At 47.3% G+C, this 18186-nt stretch overlaps 1 protein-coding gene across 1 annotated transcript in view; it reads right to left on the minus strand.

Moving 5' to 3' along the window:
* Positions 1-2410: 2410 nt before the first annotated feature.
* LOC135823583 (mucin-2-like) overlaps positions 2411-18186 on the minus strand; it is a 29024-nt gene continuing 13248 nt past the window's right edge. Inside the window, exons 11-22 of the mRNA XM_065336428.1 lie at positions 18079-18105; positions 17391-17621; positions 16602-16625; positions 15564-16259; positions 13419-14084; positions 12396-13061; positions 11287-11976; positions 7719-10402; positions 6997-7151; positions 5116-5261; positions 3358-3553; positions 2411-2916 (exon numbers count right to left, since the gene is read on the minus strand). Of these exons, the coding sequence (XP_065192500.1) occupies positions 2874-2916; positions 3358-3553; positions 5116-5261; positions 6997-7151; positions 7719-10402; positions 11287-11976; positions 12396-13061; positions 13419-14084; positions 15564-16259; positions 16602-16625; positions 17391-17621; positions 18079-18105 (6224 nt within the window). The 3' untranslated portion in view covers positions 2411-2873. The remainder of the gene's footprint in view (positions 2917-3357; positions 3554-5115; positions 5262-6996; positions 7152-7718; positions 10403-11286; positions 11977-12395; positions 13062-13418; positions 14085-15563; positions 16260-16601; positions 16626-17390; positions 17622-18078; positions 18106-18186) is intronic.

An 18186-nucleotide genomic window follows, 5' to 3' on the forward strand; every position in this document is an offset into this window, starting at 1 on the left:
TATAACGACATTTCGCGAATAACGACAGAATTCCCATGCCCAGAGCAAAGTCCCATCCCACTGTGATACATGTAATGAGACTTCGGGTATAAGGACACTTCGCGAATAAGGACACTTTTCTGATGCCCCCCCCCCCCCCCCGAGTGTCATTATAAGCGAAGTTGACTGTAGTTATTGTTGATGCACAGTTCGATTACACAAAAAGTGACAAATTCCGTCGTTAGAATTGATTTTATCCAATTCCGTCGAATCCGTCAATTCTGAAGAGAGGGCGGAATTTCTCTAATTCTGGCGCCAGATTTGCGCAGTCGGTGTGTTACCGGTCTGGTCATGACTCAAGCGCGCGAAGAGCCTCCCTGGCCGACGTGTGCGCGATGCTGGGTCCACGTGCGCGCAAGGGTGTACGTGATCTCTTTTTACGATTCATCAATTTTGTTTGTGACATGACATGAATAAAATGCGTTGTGAATTCCAGTCGTTCGTTTACAAGGCTGGAATCCGCTCATTCTGGTCATTCCAGAATTTAAAAAAACAATTCCAGAATTGTGTAAACGTGTAATCGAAAGCGCCCAATATAGCCCTAAGGAGTGAAATTGGCAGGAATATTTGACTGCTTAGGTATATCGAAAATCAACGGGAGTCAATACTAAGGGAGTGATAAAGGGTGTATATCCTCTCTTGGTAAAGGGCGCACATCCCCTCCTTTTACAGGGGACGGGTGTACATGTATCTCTCTTCCCTGGTATTAGGCCTTTCCCAAATCGGCCGGCGAAAAATTCGCCGAAAAGTAGCCTTTCCAGAAAATCGCCGATCTTTTGACCGAATTCTGAGATTTTGCCAAGAAATCGCCGAATATACATGTTTTGCAGGGTCATGGGCAACTGGGCATGACCGCTCGTGCGCGCCTGCGTCACGGCCCGTGGGCATTTCCCAAATCGGCCGGCCAAAACACTGGCCGAAAATAGTGGTTTTGAAGAAATCACCGATCTTTTAGCCGGATACGCAATTTTCGCACTGAATTCGCCGAATAGTGCCTCAATAGCATGCAAATGCAATTTCTGTAGCCATTATCTGCATAAGGTGGCTGCGACTTTAGAGCCGAATTTCAACCTTTTACAGAAATTTTCAGCCGATTCTGGCGATTTTTTCAGCCGATCGAAAAGCCGAATAGGCCAAAATAAATGGCCGATTTGGGAAAGGCCTACCTGATATCCTCTCCCCTGATAAAGGTACATCCCCTCCTTTTATAAATTGTGTATATATGCGCATGCCCTCCCCCCCCCCCCTGATAAAGGGCATAATACAACCTGATAAAGAGCATGGATTGAGTGCGCAGCGGGGTGTGCTTGGCAAACGATGTGTAGGCTATAGCATAGGTACCAACACCATCATGTCTCCAGTAGGTTGTGGTGTATGAAACTAACTACAGTAAAACCTGTGGCTAACGACCACCCCTTGGTAAAACCTGTGGCTAACGACCACCCCTTGGTAAAACCTGTGGCTAACGACCACCCCTTGGTAAAACCTGTGGCTAACGACCACCCCTTGGGGCCAGAGAAAGCGGTCTTCAGTGGCAGGTGGTTCTTAGTTAGATTTTTGCACCGCACAACCAGTATGTGAATGTGAGACCGTCCGTGCCCGGCAAAGTGGTCTGTAGTACCAGGCTGGTCGCTAGTCACGGTGGTCTTTGGTAAGAAGATTTACTGGAGTACATTGCAAGCTGACCAGTGCAAACCGACCACTCGCTCGAGCTGCACGTCGGACACACGAGCTGAGCATGGGGCCGCAAAAAGCATCAGGGCATCAAGGAAAGACTGGTTTGGCGAGCAGGATGTTTGCCAGTAGGCAGATTTTGCTGACGTGCACTGCCCAGCAGCATAACAGTACTGTGCATCCATGTATTAGTGGCTCATTGAATGATCACCGTGCAAAAAAACTGCCATTCTAACCGAGAGTGCAAAATTTACTACTTGAAGTAGTAGTGCGTGCGACTTAGGGCGCGGCGCGTTCGAATTGTCTTCGTCAACTGTTCAAACAAAATTTATAAAGAGATTAGTTGCAGTGTCCCATTAGAACGGTTTCTATCATTCTAGAGTTTTTCAGTGGAATTGTCATGGCGATAATGACGTCCGATCGGATCGACCATCTCCACGTGCTACGTGACGTAGCTATTCCAAACTCTTTGAAACTAATCCACCTTCCCATCGGATGAGTTTCGAGGAGTTTCGAGGAGCTTCGATTTTCTGAAGAGGCCAATAAGGCCACCTATTCAGAAAAACGAAACTCCTTGAAAAGTCAAAGAGTGACAATTCAAACGCGCCCTAAAACGCAGGGCTAACAGATAGATGCACATACACATGACACACGTACAAACATGTAGATGCACGTTCGCACACAAACACACAGGAAGTTGCAAGTAGCGTTCAGCTACATTTTTTGGCACAGACCAACAGAAATGTGTGATTCAAGCGACCGTGAAATGATTCTAAGCCACTGAAACTTCGCCAACAGTTCGCAATGGCAGGAAAGCCACTGAGCCCCTAGTTGGCAAGCAAGCAATCCTATCAATGTGTAAACAGCCCTACCTAGTTCATCAAATAATTGACTGATATTATTAGTATTATCATTAGCCAATAATTAATTAACTGAATTGTTCAAAACCTAACTTGTTGTTTCTTCTAATGTGGAATGAAAAAAAAGTATTTGATCTAGCCCTGTCACGAGTTCAAGGCAAGGTGTACCATGTATAAGTAGCAGGGTGGATTCTGAAAAACACAAGCAAATGTGACATCGGCCAACACAGCTGTAAACCAATCTGCGAACGGTATAAAAAAAAAAAAGAAGGCGGACACGGCCAGGATTCGTGATCCGCTTCACGGCTTGCTGAATGAGTAGTTGTCAAAGTATACCTCGGTCCTGCGGGGAAAACGTGGAAAAACAAACGCCTGTTTTAGCGCGCTGGATGAGAAGAAAGCCTGTGCAGCAAGCTTTAGTTCTAAAGAGTGCTGCTCGTGCACATGTATATATCATGCCCTGCTCAATGTAATCCCTTCGCGAAAAGTGGGCACCATTTACTGCCTGTACACCGTCCAGTGTTTCATAAACTGCGAGGGGCTGCCCAATAATCCCCTGCTGCACTAGTTCACATTTACATGTACCGTTATGACCAGGTCCCACTAAAAGCAGCACGGCAGTGCACGGCCTCAGCCAAAAGTACAGATCTCGCAGCGTGTTAATACTCTACATTTGGCAGTGTTGATTATTGATACTGCATAGCCCATGGCGGGGATCTAGCAGCACACAGGGAATTTCCCTTTTTGTATTTGCATCTGCCAGCTTTGCCAGCGGCACACTCACTTTTTACTATTGCGACTCTGCTTGGTGGAATCGGTCCAGTACTCTGAGCGTCGTTTTCTGAGTCGTATATAGTAGGCAAGCAGTGCGAGTATTGCAAGAGCAGCGAGAACACCAATGATGATACCGGCAATGGCACCGCCGCCCAGGCCACTGTCGTCGTCCGTCTCCGTGGGCTGCAGAGTGGGACGTGGCGACACTGAGACAAGACCGTACGCACGCACACACACGCACACACATGCACATGCACACATGCACACGTACACACACACACACACGAACACACATACACGTACACACACACACACACACGCATGTACGCACACACACACACGCACACACACACACACACACACACACACACACACACACACACACACACACACACACACACACACACACACAGTAGAAACCACAACCAGAAATGCAATGTTAATATGATGTAATAGTATTATTGACCTTGCGGTCATGCACTGCAAAAGCAGACCACCTGTATTTTAGAAAGCAGAAATCTCAGATGAAAACACACTTCAGTACAGCTCAATGGAGTCTGATCAATCCAGTCAATGCCAAGCTGAGCAGCGCTGGGACCTGCCAACACAGCGAACTGGTGCAGAATTTGGTGACTTTTGCGATCAAATTTCGTTGAGCAGCACTGTAGTAAGTGTCATGCATCATTATGGTACACCCACCCACACACACCCACACATACACACCCACACACATACACACCCACACACATGCACCCACACACATGCACCCACACACATGCACCCACCCACCCACCCACCCACACACATACACACCCACACACATACACACCCACACACCCACACACCCACACACACACACACACACCCACCCACACACCCACACACCCACACACCCACACACCCACACACCCACACACCCACACACATACACACCCACACACACACATGCACCCACACACATGCACCCACACACATGCACCCACACACATGCACCCACACACATACATGCACCCACACACATGCACCCACACACATGTACCCACACACATGCACCCACACACATGCACCCACCCACGTGCATGTACCCACACACACACACACACACACACATGCACCCACACATGCACACGCACCCACACACTTGCACCCACACACATGCACCCACCCACACACATGCACCACAAACATGCCCCACCCACACACATGCACCCACACACATGCACCCACACACATGCACACACATGCACACACACACACACACACACACACACACACACACATGCACACACCCACACACATGTACCCACACACATGCACCCACACATGCACCCACCCACATGCCCACATGCATGCACACACACACACACCCATACACATGCACCCACACACAGCACCCACCCACACACATGCACCCACCCACACACATTCACACACACACATGCACCCACCGTCACACATGCACCCACCCACACACATGCACCACACACATGCACCCACACGCACATGCATGCACCCACACACATGCATGCACCCACACATGCACACACACACACCGGCACACACACACACACCGGCACGCACACACGCACACACGCACGCACACACACACCTGCACCCACAAACACACACACGCACACATGCACCCACACACATGCACCCCCCCCCCCCTACATACCCACACACATGCACCCACGCACACATGCACACACACACACACACACATACAGACGGCTAAGCGCACATATGCCCAATGATCAGAGGCACTTACAGGATGCTGCAGAGGTCAGACCTGCTGCGCTGAACGATGTCAGCAGCGAATTTGTGATGCTTGATACACTGATACGAGAGAGAACAGCCTCTGCGTCCACGGCCATATTTGTCTCATTGTCCCGTACGAAGAAGTACACTGACAGACTGCAGCAGCAAAGCAAGACAGAGAGAGCGGAATGAACAGAAGGATTGGAAGACGGTGGTTCTTTCAGAACATATACACTGAAGACAGGATGGTGGAATTTTGCAACGCCAACAAGCTGCACCGGAAGACTGGTTGCTTGATCGAGCAAGGCCCTGCTGACTGCTTGAATGAGCAAGGTTCTGCCAACTGCTTAGTTGAGCAAGGTTCTGCTAGCCTTCAACCAGGATGGTACTGGCAGTTGTCATAGCTCTGCTGGGTTTGCATTCTTTTATTCTCTATTTGAAAAGTTACCAATTTTTGTATTAGAATTGCGATCAACAGAACGAGCTGAACCAACATTTCACAAAGGCTTTATTGTATTCTAAAATGTTCTTCACCGCCTTCGTATCCACTCGTTTTTTAATTGCAGTATAGCCTTTGTGAAATGTCGGCTCAGCTCGTTCTGTTGATCGCAATTCTACGACTATTGTCGGCTCGACGCTAATTTTTGTATTGCACATTCATTGTTTGTATTTTGCCTGTAAAAGAGTCTTGTAAATAGGACACAGCAGGAGTTTTTTTCTTCTTCTTTTCAGCCTCTTTTACAGGCAAATTAACACAATGGTTTAAAATGCAATAAATCATACACTGGAGAAGAAATCAGAAAAAATGCACAGCATGATCCTCATGATAAGCTTCAGTGGGAACATGCTAATAACAATGTTGGTTAGCGTCAATGTGACAGAAGACTAGAGCGTTGCACGGCACTTCAACAACGCCAGGAGTGCAACAGCTTGCACCGGTGAGCCTGGGGGTGCTCGAGAGCACTCAACACGCCAATGAAATCTCTTTTTCTTTAAAAGTCATTTCATTTTTCGTTTTTTGTTAGTTGTTGTGCCAGGCTTGTGATAATTATCATGTTCTGTGATTGCCCGATAAAAGGCTTTTTCACAAATCCACGAAGTACCCCTTGTGCCAGAACAAAGCTTTTTTCACTTGACCGTGGGTAGCAGAATGGGATCAATACCAGTATTGATCCCCGAAAAACGAAAACAACAAACATACTGCTTCCGTGCACACTTCATATCTTTTCAAAGCATTCGTCTAGCGATTGAGTTGAATCTTTTACACAACCTTGTTACATTTGCCTTGAGTTTCTTTGGATTAGACTTTTTTTTCAAATTTTCATTTCGATTTCATCGTCGAGTTTCATCCCCGGTATCTTTGGTTTTCTTCCTTCTTTCCATGTCGTATTGCTTGAATAAACCCGTTTTCAGTACAAAAAATCCTGCAACTAAAAAGTTACAAAACATAACCAGTATTTACTGTCAAACAGGAAAGTCTAGCAAGTCACAAAGTCTATCGTTTTAATTACCAATCGTTTTTTTTCGTTATTTGAAGAAACGTTATCGCGAACCCGGTTTCAGATGTCTGTGTAAAGATGCGCATACAGATGGGTGGCCAGGTGGCCATCGTTAAACTTTCTGCACGTTATCGTGCCAAAATTACCAAAACGTTAACTTGTTGGTCATTGAACTTTCCGGTTTTACAGTGCACAGGGTTGGTAACGGCTGGCCCGCGGCATGAAAATGAGAAAATCGGGAAATTTCATTGCTGCCGAAATGGCCAGAGGAAAACTTCAGTAGTGTTCACAGAGGAACGCAAACACATACACTGCCTGTACACGCACACTGTAAGCACCCCCGCACACTGGCAGCACTCAGGCAACAGCACTGACACAGAGGAACTACTTACACGCTGCCAGAGCTTGTCTGAGCTGTTACGTTCACCGGGCCGATTTCCAGACTGCTACGAATCCTGGCAGCCAGCTGCTCGTTGGTGTACATGACACCCGCGTCAACCCCGGACAAAGACAAGATGACTATGACAGGGATGGTAGTTGTTGTCGCCTGAATCATACACATACACACACACACACACACACACACACACATGCATGCACGCAAATACACACGTGCCCGCACACACACACACACACACACACACACGCACACATTGCACAAAATCCACAGTTTACATAATTGAACAAGAAAATATAACATACATGGGCGAAGAACTCAATGTCAGGGTTTGGAGAGAGAGAGAGAGAGAGAGATGGAGAGAGGGGGGGGGGGGGGAGGGGAGAGAGAGAAGGGAGAAGTGTGGAGAACAATGAAAAAGATAAGAGAAAGGGGGTAGGTGGAGAACAGAAGATGGGGAAAAGGAAGAAACAGCCAGAGAGAAGGGAGGCACAGGGTGCACTTAACAGCTATGCGACTCCTGCCGCGACTCGCATGGATATACAGTGATCGCTGGGATGCATGCAACTCTGCTTGCACAATGGCCACTATCCAGCTACAGCCATGGCCTCTATCCAATTACAGCCATGGGCAAACTTACACCAGAACTATGGTAGCAGCTTTTCATACTACAAGTCTTTATTTGTGCATGCATTACAAGTTTATCAAGGAACATACGGGTTCTCCTGCTGTTGATGTTATTGGTGGTTGAGCAGATCCTGTGGTCGGTTTTGCTGTCGTGCCACTCACAGCTGCGCTACTACCAGCAGCAGTTGTGCCACCAGCGGAAGTAGCTCCCACGGTTGCTCCAGTTCCCGTGCCTGCAGCAGTTGTAGCAGCAGCAGTTGCACCAGACGCTGTTGTAGCTGCAGCAGTTGTGGCAGCAGCAGTGGTGGCAGCAGCAGTCGCACCAGACGCTGTTGTAGCTGCCGCAGTTGTGGCAGCAGCAGTTGTGGCAGCAGCAGTTGCACCAGACGCTGTTGTAGCTGCAGCAGTTGTGGCAGCAGCAGTCGCACCAGACGCTGTTGTAACTGCAGCAGTTGTGGCAGCAGCAGTGGTGGCAGCAGCAGTCGCACCAGACGCTGTTGTAACTGCAGCAGTTGTGGCTGCAACAGTTGTGGCCGCAGCAGTTGCACCCGACGCTGTTGTAGCTGCAGCAGTTGTGGCAGCAGCAGTGGTGGCAGCACCTGTTGAACCGGCTGCAGTTGTACCGGCTGCCGTTGTAGCCGCTCTGGTGGTAGCAGCAGCAGTTGTACCAGCCACGGTTGTGGCGCCAGCAGAAGTTGTAGCAGCAGCGGTTGTGCCAGCAATGGTTGTTCCAGCTGCCGTTGTGGCAGCCACGGTTGGAGGAGCTGCTGTTGTAGCAGCTGCTGTCGTGGAAGCTGCAGTTGTGCCAGCTGCAGTTGTGCCAGCTGCAGTTGTTCCAGCCGCTGTTGTAGCAGCTGCAGTCGTGGCAGCTGCAGTTGTTCCAGCCATGGTTGTACCGGCTGCTGTTGTACCAGCTGCAGTCGTGGCAGCCACTGTTGTACCAGCCACAGTTGTTCCTGCTGCTGTTGTAGCAGCTGCGGTTGTAGCAGCTGCTGTTGATGCTGCAGCACTCGTGCCAGCGCCTGTTGTACCGGCTGCAGTCGTAGCAGCTCCAGTTGTAGCGGCTCCAGTTGTAGCAGCTCCTGTCGTAGCAGCAGCAGTTGTAGCAGCGGCAGTTGTAGCAGCAGCAGCAGTCGTAGCAGCTGCAGTTGTGCCGGCCATGGTTGTTCCAGCTGCAGTTGTGGCAGCCAAGGTTGGAGGAGCTGCAGTTGTGCCAGCCGCTGTTGTAGCAGCAGCAGTTGTTCCTGCTGCTGTTGTACCTGCTGCGGTTGTAGGAGCTGCTGTTGTTGCTGCAGCACTTGTGCCAGCACCTGTTGTACCGGCTGCAGTCGTAGCAGCTCCAGTTGTAGCGGCTCCAGTTGTAGCAGCTGCAGTCGTAGCAGCTCCTGTCGTAGCAGCAGCAGTTGTAGCAGCGGCAGTTGAAGCAGCAGCAGTCGTAGCAGCTGCAGTTGTGCCGGCCATGGTTGTTCCCGCTGCAGTTGTGGCAGCCAAGGTTGGAGGAGCTGCAGTTGTGCCAGCCGCTGTTGTAGCAGCAGCAGTTGTTCCTGCTGCTGTTGTAGCTGCTGCGGTTGTAGGAGCTGCTGTTGTTGCTCCAGCACTCGTGCCAGCGCCTGTTGTACCGGCTGCAGTCGTAGCAGCTCCAGTTGTAGCGGCTCCAGTTGTAGCAGCTCCAGTTGTAGCGGCTGCTGTTGTTGCAGCAGCAGTTGAAGCAGCAGCAGTCGTACCAGCCGCAGTTGTAGCAGCCCGTGTTGTGGCTGCCTGGGTAGTTGCTCCTGGACTTGACACTCCAGGAGTGGTGAAAGCTGGTATTGAAACTGTTGGACTAGAGGGGCCAAACGTTGGGACTGATGGCGTGGTGACAATGGGCAAAGAAGGTGTTGAAACAGCTGGAGTCGTCACCAGTGGAGTTGCTACCGTGGGAGTTGTAAAGCCAAATGTAGGCACAGATGGGGTAGAGACAATTGGCACAGATGGTGTAGTGACAATTGGCACAGATGGAGTTGAAACTCCCGGGGTTGTTACAGCCGGAGTTGTCACGGCGGGAGTTGTCACAGCCGGGGTTGTTACAGCCGGAGTTGTCACGGCGGGAGTTGTCACAGCCGGAGTTGTTACTGCCGGAGTTGTTACTGGTTGAGTTGAGAAACCGAAGGTGGGTACGATAGGTGTGGTCACAGGAGGAGTAGCAGCAACCGTAGTTGTCGCCTGGACTGTAGGTGTTGTCTGGGCAGTGGCTGCCGTTGTTCCCAGGGGCAGTGTGGTTGGAATCGGGAAACATCCCACTGGAACTCCTGTGGGCAGATTGGGAATGCTCACACTGGGGAAACCTGTGGGTATGCTTGGGAAACCAGTTGGCACAATGGGAAAGTTGGTGGGAACAGTTGGGACACTTCCAAGATCAACAGTTGGTATACTTGGAAAACCTGTTGGAATATCCACAGTGGGGAAACTACCTGTTGGAATGTCGAAAGTAGGGAAACCTGTTGGAATATCGACGGTAGGTATTGATGGAACAGAACCTGTAGGAATATTGAATGTTGGAAAGTCTGTTGGGAAACTTGGTAGAGAACCTATTGTAGGAGGACTGCCAGTTGGAATATCAAACGTTGGAAGACTGCCCACTGTAGGGAAACCAGTTGGAATATTTCCTGTAGGAAGATCAACTGTTGGGAAACTTCCAATTGGGAATGTGAATGCACCAGTTCCTGGATTGAATGTGGGAACTCCGATGTATTCATATCCTGGTGGACAGGTGACAACTGGAATAGTTGGTGGAGCTGCAGCAAACACAGAAGAGAGAATTGCACTCACTGCACTGTACTCGAAATCGAAATCTACGCTTTTGGAACACGATCCACAGCCGTGGACATGGAAATTCGGTCGGAGGTCAAACGGCCCCAGGGCGCTGGCCACGCAGCCGTGAGTACGCATAAGATACACACATGCAACGTTATGTTCGCACTGAGGCCATGAGGGTGCAGGCCCAGTCGTTCGACATGATTTTCATGTCCACGACAGTACATAAGATGAATAATAAAGACTATTTATAGTTATCATGCACTATGGCATTACAATAGCTCAATATATTCCTACACACCATCATGTACAACAGTTATTAAATCGTATCTTGACAAGTCCGATCTATTAGGTTTCTTTCGAGTTTGTTTCAATAATCTGCGTGGCCACTATGGCACCAGTCAGAACACTATAGGATACAGTCCACGCATAAAAAGATGGACTTCTAGCATTTGGCCATAAATGAGTCAAACATTGTGTGGTTTAAGAAGTTTTCGACAATTCCCTATGGATTTCCAATAATGTTTCTGAAGTCTATGTCTCCAAACAAACAAAAAACTGTAACAAGAATAGGATTTCATCAAGGTTTTGCTCCAAAACACTGTATTGGGAGAATCCTGGCCTTTTCCCTCTACTTGCAACAGTACACGGTGCTATTCGAACCCCACTCAAGGTTCGTTTTCGGACCCTTTTTCAAGATCCTGATCTCGCGGCATTGCATCATAATTATAGTATGCAAAATAGCAAAAAAAGAAAGAAAGAAAAGGAGCTTGCCAGAGCCAGGGCCCATCTTTTTATGAATGAACTGCAGTAGAGCACCACCCATCAGAAGACAATTCTTGTAGTGGACAGTTGCAGAACATACCTGGTGTTGTCTGCTGTGGTTGAGTTGTTGCCTGAGATGTTGTGGCACCGGTGGTTAGCACTGGTGTGGAGACACTTGGTGTTGTAACACCCGCGGTTGCTCTCGGTGTTGTCGGTGGTGCAGGAGTGCTTGTTGGGGCACGGCCTGTTGTCGTTGCTCCCAGTGGCAGCGTGGTCGGAATTGGGAAACATCCCGCTGGAACTCCTGTTGGCAGATTTGGAATGCTCACACTGGGGAAACCTGTGGGTATGCTTGGGAAACCAGTTGGCACACTGGGAAAGTTGGTGGGAACAGTTGGGACACTTCCAAGATCAACAGTTGGTATACTTGGAAAACCTGTTGGAATATCCACAGTGGGGAAACTACCTGTTGGAATGTCGAAAGTAGGGAAACCTGTTGGAATATCGACTGTAGGTATTGATGGAACAGAACCTGTAGGAATATTGAATGTTGGAAAGTCTGTTGGGAAACTTGGTAGAGAACCTATTGTAGGAGGATTGCCAGTTGGAATATCAAACGTTGGAAGACTGCCCGCTGTAGGGAAACCAGTTGGAATATTTCCTGTAGGAAGATCAACTGTTGGGAAACTTCCAATTGGGAATGTGAATGCACCCGTTCCTGGATTGAATGTGGGAACTCCAATATACTCATATCCTGGTGGACAGGTGACGACTGGAATAGTTGGAGGGGCTGGAGCAAACACAGAAGAAAGTATGAAAATGTAAGCACATATTCATAGAAAAAGAAAACTTCACATTTGGAGTGTCACTTGCTCAAAAAGATCATTTTGAAATTATTCATTTCCTCCTGATACCCCTACCCTCTCCCACGTCCTACCCTGACAAATGTTCATACATGAACACTGACACTTGCGTTGGTCCTTTCAATAGACTTACTCAGGTCACGTCACTTTTTGGTTTAGGTCAACACCACTTGAACCCCTGCCATCAAGTCACAAAATGTCATCGACAGAAAAAGGATATTTCCAGAAGGCCTCCCTGTTTCAGTATGTTTTTAATAAAATTTCAATCAGTGTTTTCTCTGAAATGTGTGGGAACTCAATGCCAGCAGACAGATAAAAAAGGGTTTGCAGAGGAGTGACAATTTACCTGGTGTTGTAGGACTTGGTGGGGTTGTTGGCGGAGACGTTGGGGCACCTCCAGTTGTTGCCACCGGGGTGGACACACGAGGTGTTGTCGGCGCTGCAGGAGTGCTGGTTGGGGCACGGGCTGTTGTTGTTGCTCCCAGTGGCAGCGTGGTCGGAATTGGGAAACATCCCACTGGAACTCCTGTTGGCAGATTTGGAATGCTCACACTGGGGAAACCTGTGGGTATGCTTGGGAAACCAGTTGGCACGCTGGGAAAGTTGGTGGGCACAGTTGGGACACTTCCAAGATCAACAGTTGGAATACTTGGAAAACCTGTTGGAATATCCACAGTGGGGAAACTACCTGTTGGAATGTCGAAAGTAGGGAAACCTGTTGGAATATCGACTGTAGGTATTGATGGAACAGAACCTGTAGGAATATTGAATGTTGGAAAGTCTGTTGGGAAACTTGGTAGAGAACCTATTGTAGGAGGACTGCCAGTTGGAATATCAAACGTTGGAAGACTGCCCACTGTAGGGAAACCAGTTGGAATATTTCCTGTAGGAAGATCTACTGTTGGGAAACTTCCAATTGGGAATGTGAATGCACCAGTTCCTGGATTGAATGTGGGAACTCCAATGTATTCATATCCTGGTGGACAGGTGACAACTGGAATAGTTGGTGGCGCTGCAGCAAACACAGAAGAAAGTATGATAGTGTTAGCACATGCTCAAAGAGAGAATGTGAGAATTTCAATTATGGATTATTGAAGAAAGCAGAAATCCTACAACACCGCCTGATCATCGCCACCATCATTCCGTCGCAACTCTTGCAGGAGAAGCTCATACGCATGTGCTGACTTGCGGGGAGAATTATAAATGCGTCAGCTGCAAATGCACCCTTTTTTAAACCAAGAATTTGGTATTTCCATTAAAGTAATCCTCTGAAAACATGTTCTACGTACTGCAATGACAACAATATACTATCATCGTGCATTGGATAGGATCCATTAGAAAAAGGGTTTGCAGAGGAGTGATGATTTACCTGGTGTTGTAGGACTGGGTGGGGTTGTTGGCGGAGACGTTGGGGCACCTCCAGTTGTTGCCACCGGGGTAGACACACGAGGTGTTGTCGGTGGTGCAGGAGTGCTGGTTGGGGCACGGCCCGTTGTTGTTGCTCCCAGTGGCAGTGTGGTCGGAATTGGGAAACAACCCGCTGGAACTCCTGTTGGCAGATTTGGAATGCTCACACTGGGGAAACCTGTGGGTATGCTTGGGAAACCAGTTGGCACACTGGGAAAGTTGGTGGGAACAGTTGGGACACTTCCAAGATCAACAGTTGGTATACTTGGAAAACCTGTTGGAATATCCACAGTGGGGAAACTACCTGTTGGAATGTTGAAAGTAGGGAAACCTGTTGGAATATCGACTGTAGGTATTGATGGAACAGAACCTGTAGGAATATTGAATGTTGGAAAGTCTGTTGGGAAACTTGGTAGAGAACCTATTGTAGGAGGACTGCCAGTTGGAATATCAAACGTTGGAAGACTGCCCACTGTAGGGAAACCAGTTGGAATATTTCCTGTAGGAAGATCAACTGTTGGGAAACTTCCAATTGGGAATGTGAATGCACCCGTTCCTGGATTGAATGTGGGAACTCCAATGTATTCATATCCTGGTGGACAGGTGACGACTGGAATAGTTGGTGGAGCTGCAGCGAACACAGAAGAGAGAATTGAGATCTCAAGACAAAGCAATACTTCTATAATCACCGCATGGGATACTGTAAAGCACGACATTTTCGGACGAAATTTATTTTCGTTCGATTTCGTATACGGCCTCTTTTGTACTAAAATTAATTCCGTACTAAAATTTGTTCACGTGTACTGCTTGCGAATATGTGCATTTAGTATGTACGAATATAAAATTCGTACGAAAGGTCGAAATTCGGCTTTGTCCGAAAATATTTCCGTCCGAAAATTCCCTGCTATACAGTAACAGAATAATAGAATTTGGAAGTGACAGTCGACGATTTATGCAGCTTACTTTTAGAGAAACATTTTTTGCGGAAATCATCACAACCCAAATTTTACTGCTCTTGACGATGTGATAAATATACGTCAAAAATTAGTAGATAACCACAATCAATAAAATGAGCTGAACCGACATTTGTGTACTTTATTCATGCAATGTAGAACGGTGGAGACTATGTGCTTGATTGCGGTTACCGTGTTATCTCTAATATAAGCACAGTCTCCAATAATAGCACGTCTCCAATAGAACACCTTGGGGCGGCATTCAAAAAATAAAGTGCTCAGTCTCCATTATAAGCACACTGTGCAAAATTCATTATCTGTACAGACGAAGAAACCCTTAAATGTGTGTGTCTGACATGAATTTGGCATGGCAACATGCCTCTGAAATGAGGTTGAAACATTAATGGAACAGTCTCCAATAAAGGAACGTCTCCAATAATAGCACGGGGCGGAGGTACATTGAAAAAATAAAGGACCGTGCTTATATTAGAGATAATACGGTATCAAATTATTGTCTCCTCACCGTTTGTTTAAAAATAAGTAGTTTTGATCTTTAGGTGAGACCAAAATAAAATCGAGATTCCCGGTCAGGACCCATGTGAAATTGGTGCTTGCGGGCAAATTTTATTCTTTATTAATGTTTTTCAATTTTTTTTACAGGCAACAGGTACGCGGTTTACCCGTTCAATTATTCTATATTTCGACCAACGATGACCCTGATCTGTACATCTGGGAGCCGTACAAGCTCAGGTTTGTGTGACTCCACGTCACAGATCTACTCACACGATCAGTACTGTACATGTATGAATTGTTCAAAAAAACAAATTGGCTTTGGCTCGATTTTGGTGCAGGAGGGCCCGGGAATCTCTATTTTTTGGTCTCGCCTTAGAGGGAAAGCAGTGTAAATCCATGTTGTAACGGCTTGCCAGAACACACTTTGAGCAAACAGCCCTCCGGACGAATGTAGATGAAATGATTGCCCTGTTCTTCAGGAAAGGACAGATGTTCGTCGGAGTTCCGTTTCAATGTTATTGGATACTGCTACACTTGAGTAGAATCATAGTATATTTAAAAAGTAAAAAGAAAATGTTCATATCCACACTTTTAAAGCGGTTTTGTGGAGTATTGATTGACTGGGAAGACAACTAATTTACCTGGCGTGGTCTGACGAGGTTGAGTTGTTGCCTGAGATGTTGTTGCACCACTAGTGGCAAAGAGCGGGGTTGTTGAAGCAACTGCTTGTGGTGTTGTCGGCGCTGCAGGAGTGCTGGTTGGTGCACGGCCCGTTGTTGTTGCTCCCAGTGGCAACGTGGTCGGAATTGGGAAACATCCTGCTGGAACTCCAGTTGGCAGATTGGGAATGCTCACACTGGGGAAACCTGTGGGTATGCTTGGGAAACCAGTTGGAACACTGGGAAAGTTGGTGGGAACAGTTGGGACACTTCCAAGATCAACAGTTGGAATACTTGGAAAACCTGTTGGAATATCCACAGTGGGGAAACTACCTGTTGGAATATCGAAAGTAGGGAAACCTGTTGGAATATCGACTGTAGGTATTGATGGAACAGAACCTGTAGGAATATTGAATGTTGGAAAGTCTGTTGGGAAACTTGGTAGAGAACCTATTGTAGGAGGACTGCCAGTTGGAATATCAAACGTTGGAAGACTGCCCACTGTAGGGAAGCCAGTTGGAATATTTCCTGTAGGAAGATCAACTGTTGGGAAACTTCCAATTGGGAATGTGAATGCACCAGTTCCTGGATTGAATGTGGGAATCCCGATATATTCATATCCTGGTGGACAGGTGACTGGCTGAGTAACCGGTGGGGTGACTGGTGGAGGAGTTGCAGCTGCAACCACAGAACACAGAGGCAGGAAAGGTAGTGCAGAATTGGCATGACGCCCAAGTACTCTGCGGTGAAGTTGAATGAAGTTAAGATGAATGCAACCATTTCATGTAGACTGACCATTTTTGACACTCATGCATGTCACTTGACATCCAAAGGACATCCTTTAGACGACAAATCATACAGTGCCTACATATAACTCCTCTATTTCGTGTTACTCCGGTGCCAGTATTAGGACCGCTGTATCACACAGATACCTAGTCTGATGTGACAGTTTGATCATTAAGATATGCAAGGTTTTAGTACTTCCTCTCCAAATGTGTGTGTAGAGGTTTGAAGACGTACCTTGAGATGTATCCACTGTGGGAGCTGGTCATCATTCCGATTATATTTAGCGTGCAATGATACCGGAAAAGAAACAAACACAAAAAGGGAAGCAGGAACTGAGCTTTGAAGACCTCCAAATGCTCTCAATTATAAGCACGGGTCTCCATTACTAGCACAGTCTCCAATACTGGCGCACTGTCAGCACCTTTCGAAACATTATAAGCACAGTCTCTATTATTAGCACGGTCTTAATGGAATTCGGCATTCCATGCATGATGTCTAGCATGGATTTCTTCCTCCTCTGTAGAGAGTTATTGGTTGAAGAAAATGCAAGCACGGTCCCCATTATAAGCGCAGCCTCCATTACCAGCATGGGGTAGAGGCGAGTTGAAAAGAAAGAAGCACAGCGCTTACAATAGAGAATATACGGGAACTGGCTTGGTGTACGTGCGTGCAGTAAGTTCAAGGATCGAACTTTACAGGACATATCAGCCTATATACCGGTAATCAGTTAGGCTTACCGAAATAGGGTCGATAACATTGAGAAACATATACAATCAGAGCTTGAAGCATTTCTTCTAAAATGAGAAGCAGTTCAGACATCTTCTATGAAAGTAACACCTTCCTCAAGCATAGGAGGTAACGTGCGGTTTAGGAGATGGTAGTATATTTATACGGCCCATTCTGTACCGATAGTTATTGTTTTCTCTTTCCTCCTTCCTGTCTCTCTTTACTGAAGTACACGCAGTAAATGAAAAAATAGATAAATACGCGAGGTTGGGATCAGATGTGTTCTACAGGACTTACTTCTGAACTGCGTGGTAACGGGAAAGCTCGGAGCAAAAGAGATTGCGCCAGTCTGCTCACAGACGCCAGTGGTAGGGCTGACGCTGCACTGAGCGAAACGCTGTGGGTTGCATGTCAACGTCGGGTCTCCACAACGCGTAAGATAGTCCACCGAGATGGTCGTCGCGTTCGGAAAGTTTGTGTCGACGCAGTACGGCTCGCCACAGCACTCCCGTGGTATGGACATACATCCTGGCAGTGACAACGCGACACACAACATTCATTCAGCACTTGTACCTCAACACGCTATGCTCATGAAAAAGGCATGGCCGCAGGTTAGGTCGTAACTGAGTTGGGAATCAACAGTTAATCCAGAGAGCACTGAAAATCAAGTATATGCCTTTTTGTCGCATTGAATCCAGCAAACAATAATTACAATTGTTGTACGCACTATGAGATTGTCTTTCCACTCGATGTTCATAGTTCAACGTAATTTGGGCCATATCCCTTAGGGGAAATGTACATGAACCAAACTTCAGCTGAATTTTGACTATAATAAGAGCATTACTGATAAGAGCAGTGCGCATTGCAAACTAGCAGCCCTCTTGAAGCATGATATCATGGCCAAACTGCAACATATTTTGATCGTTCACAACCCTCAAAGCATTTCCAACAAATCTTCGAGCGTGATCCCATGATCACAACTTACTGGCAATCGTAACGGTTGGAGGTGGAGCTGGATGAACAAAAACACACACACATACACACACATACACACACATACACACACATACATATACACATACATATACACACA

The sequence above is a fragment of the Sycon ciliatum genome, chromosome 8, assembly GCF_964019385.1.
Source record: "Sycon ciliatum chromosome 8, ocSycCili1.1, whole genome shotgun sequence".
NCBI lineage: Eukaryota > Metazoa > Porifera > Calcarea > Leucosolenida > Sycettidae > Sycon > Sycon ciliatum.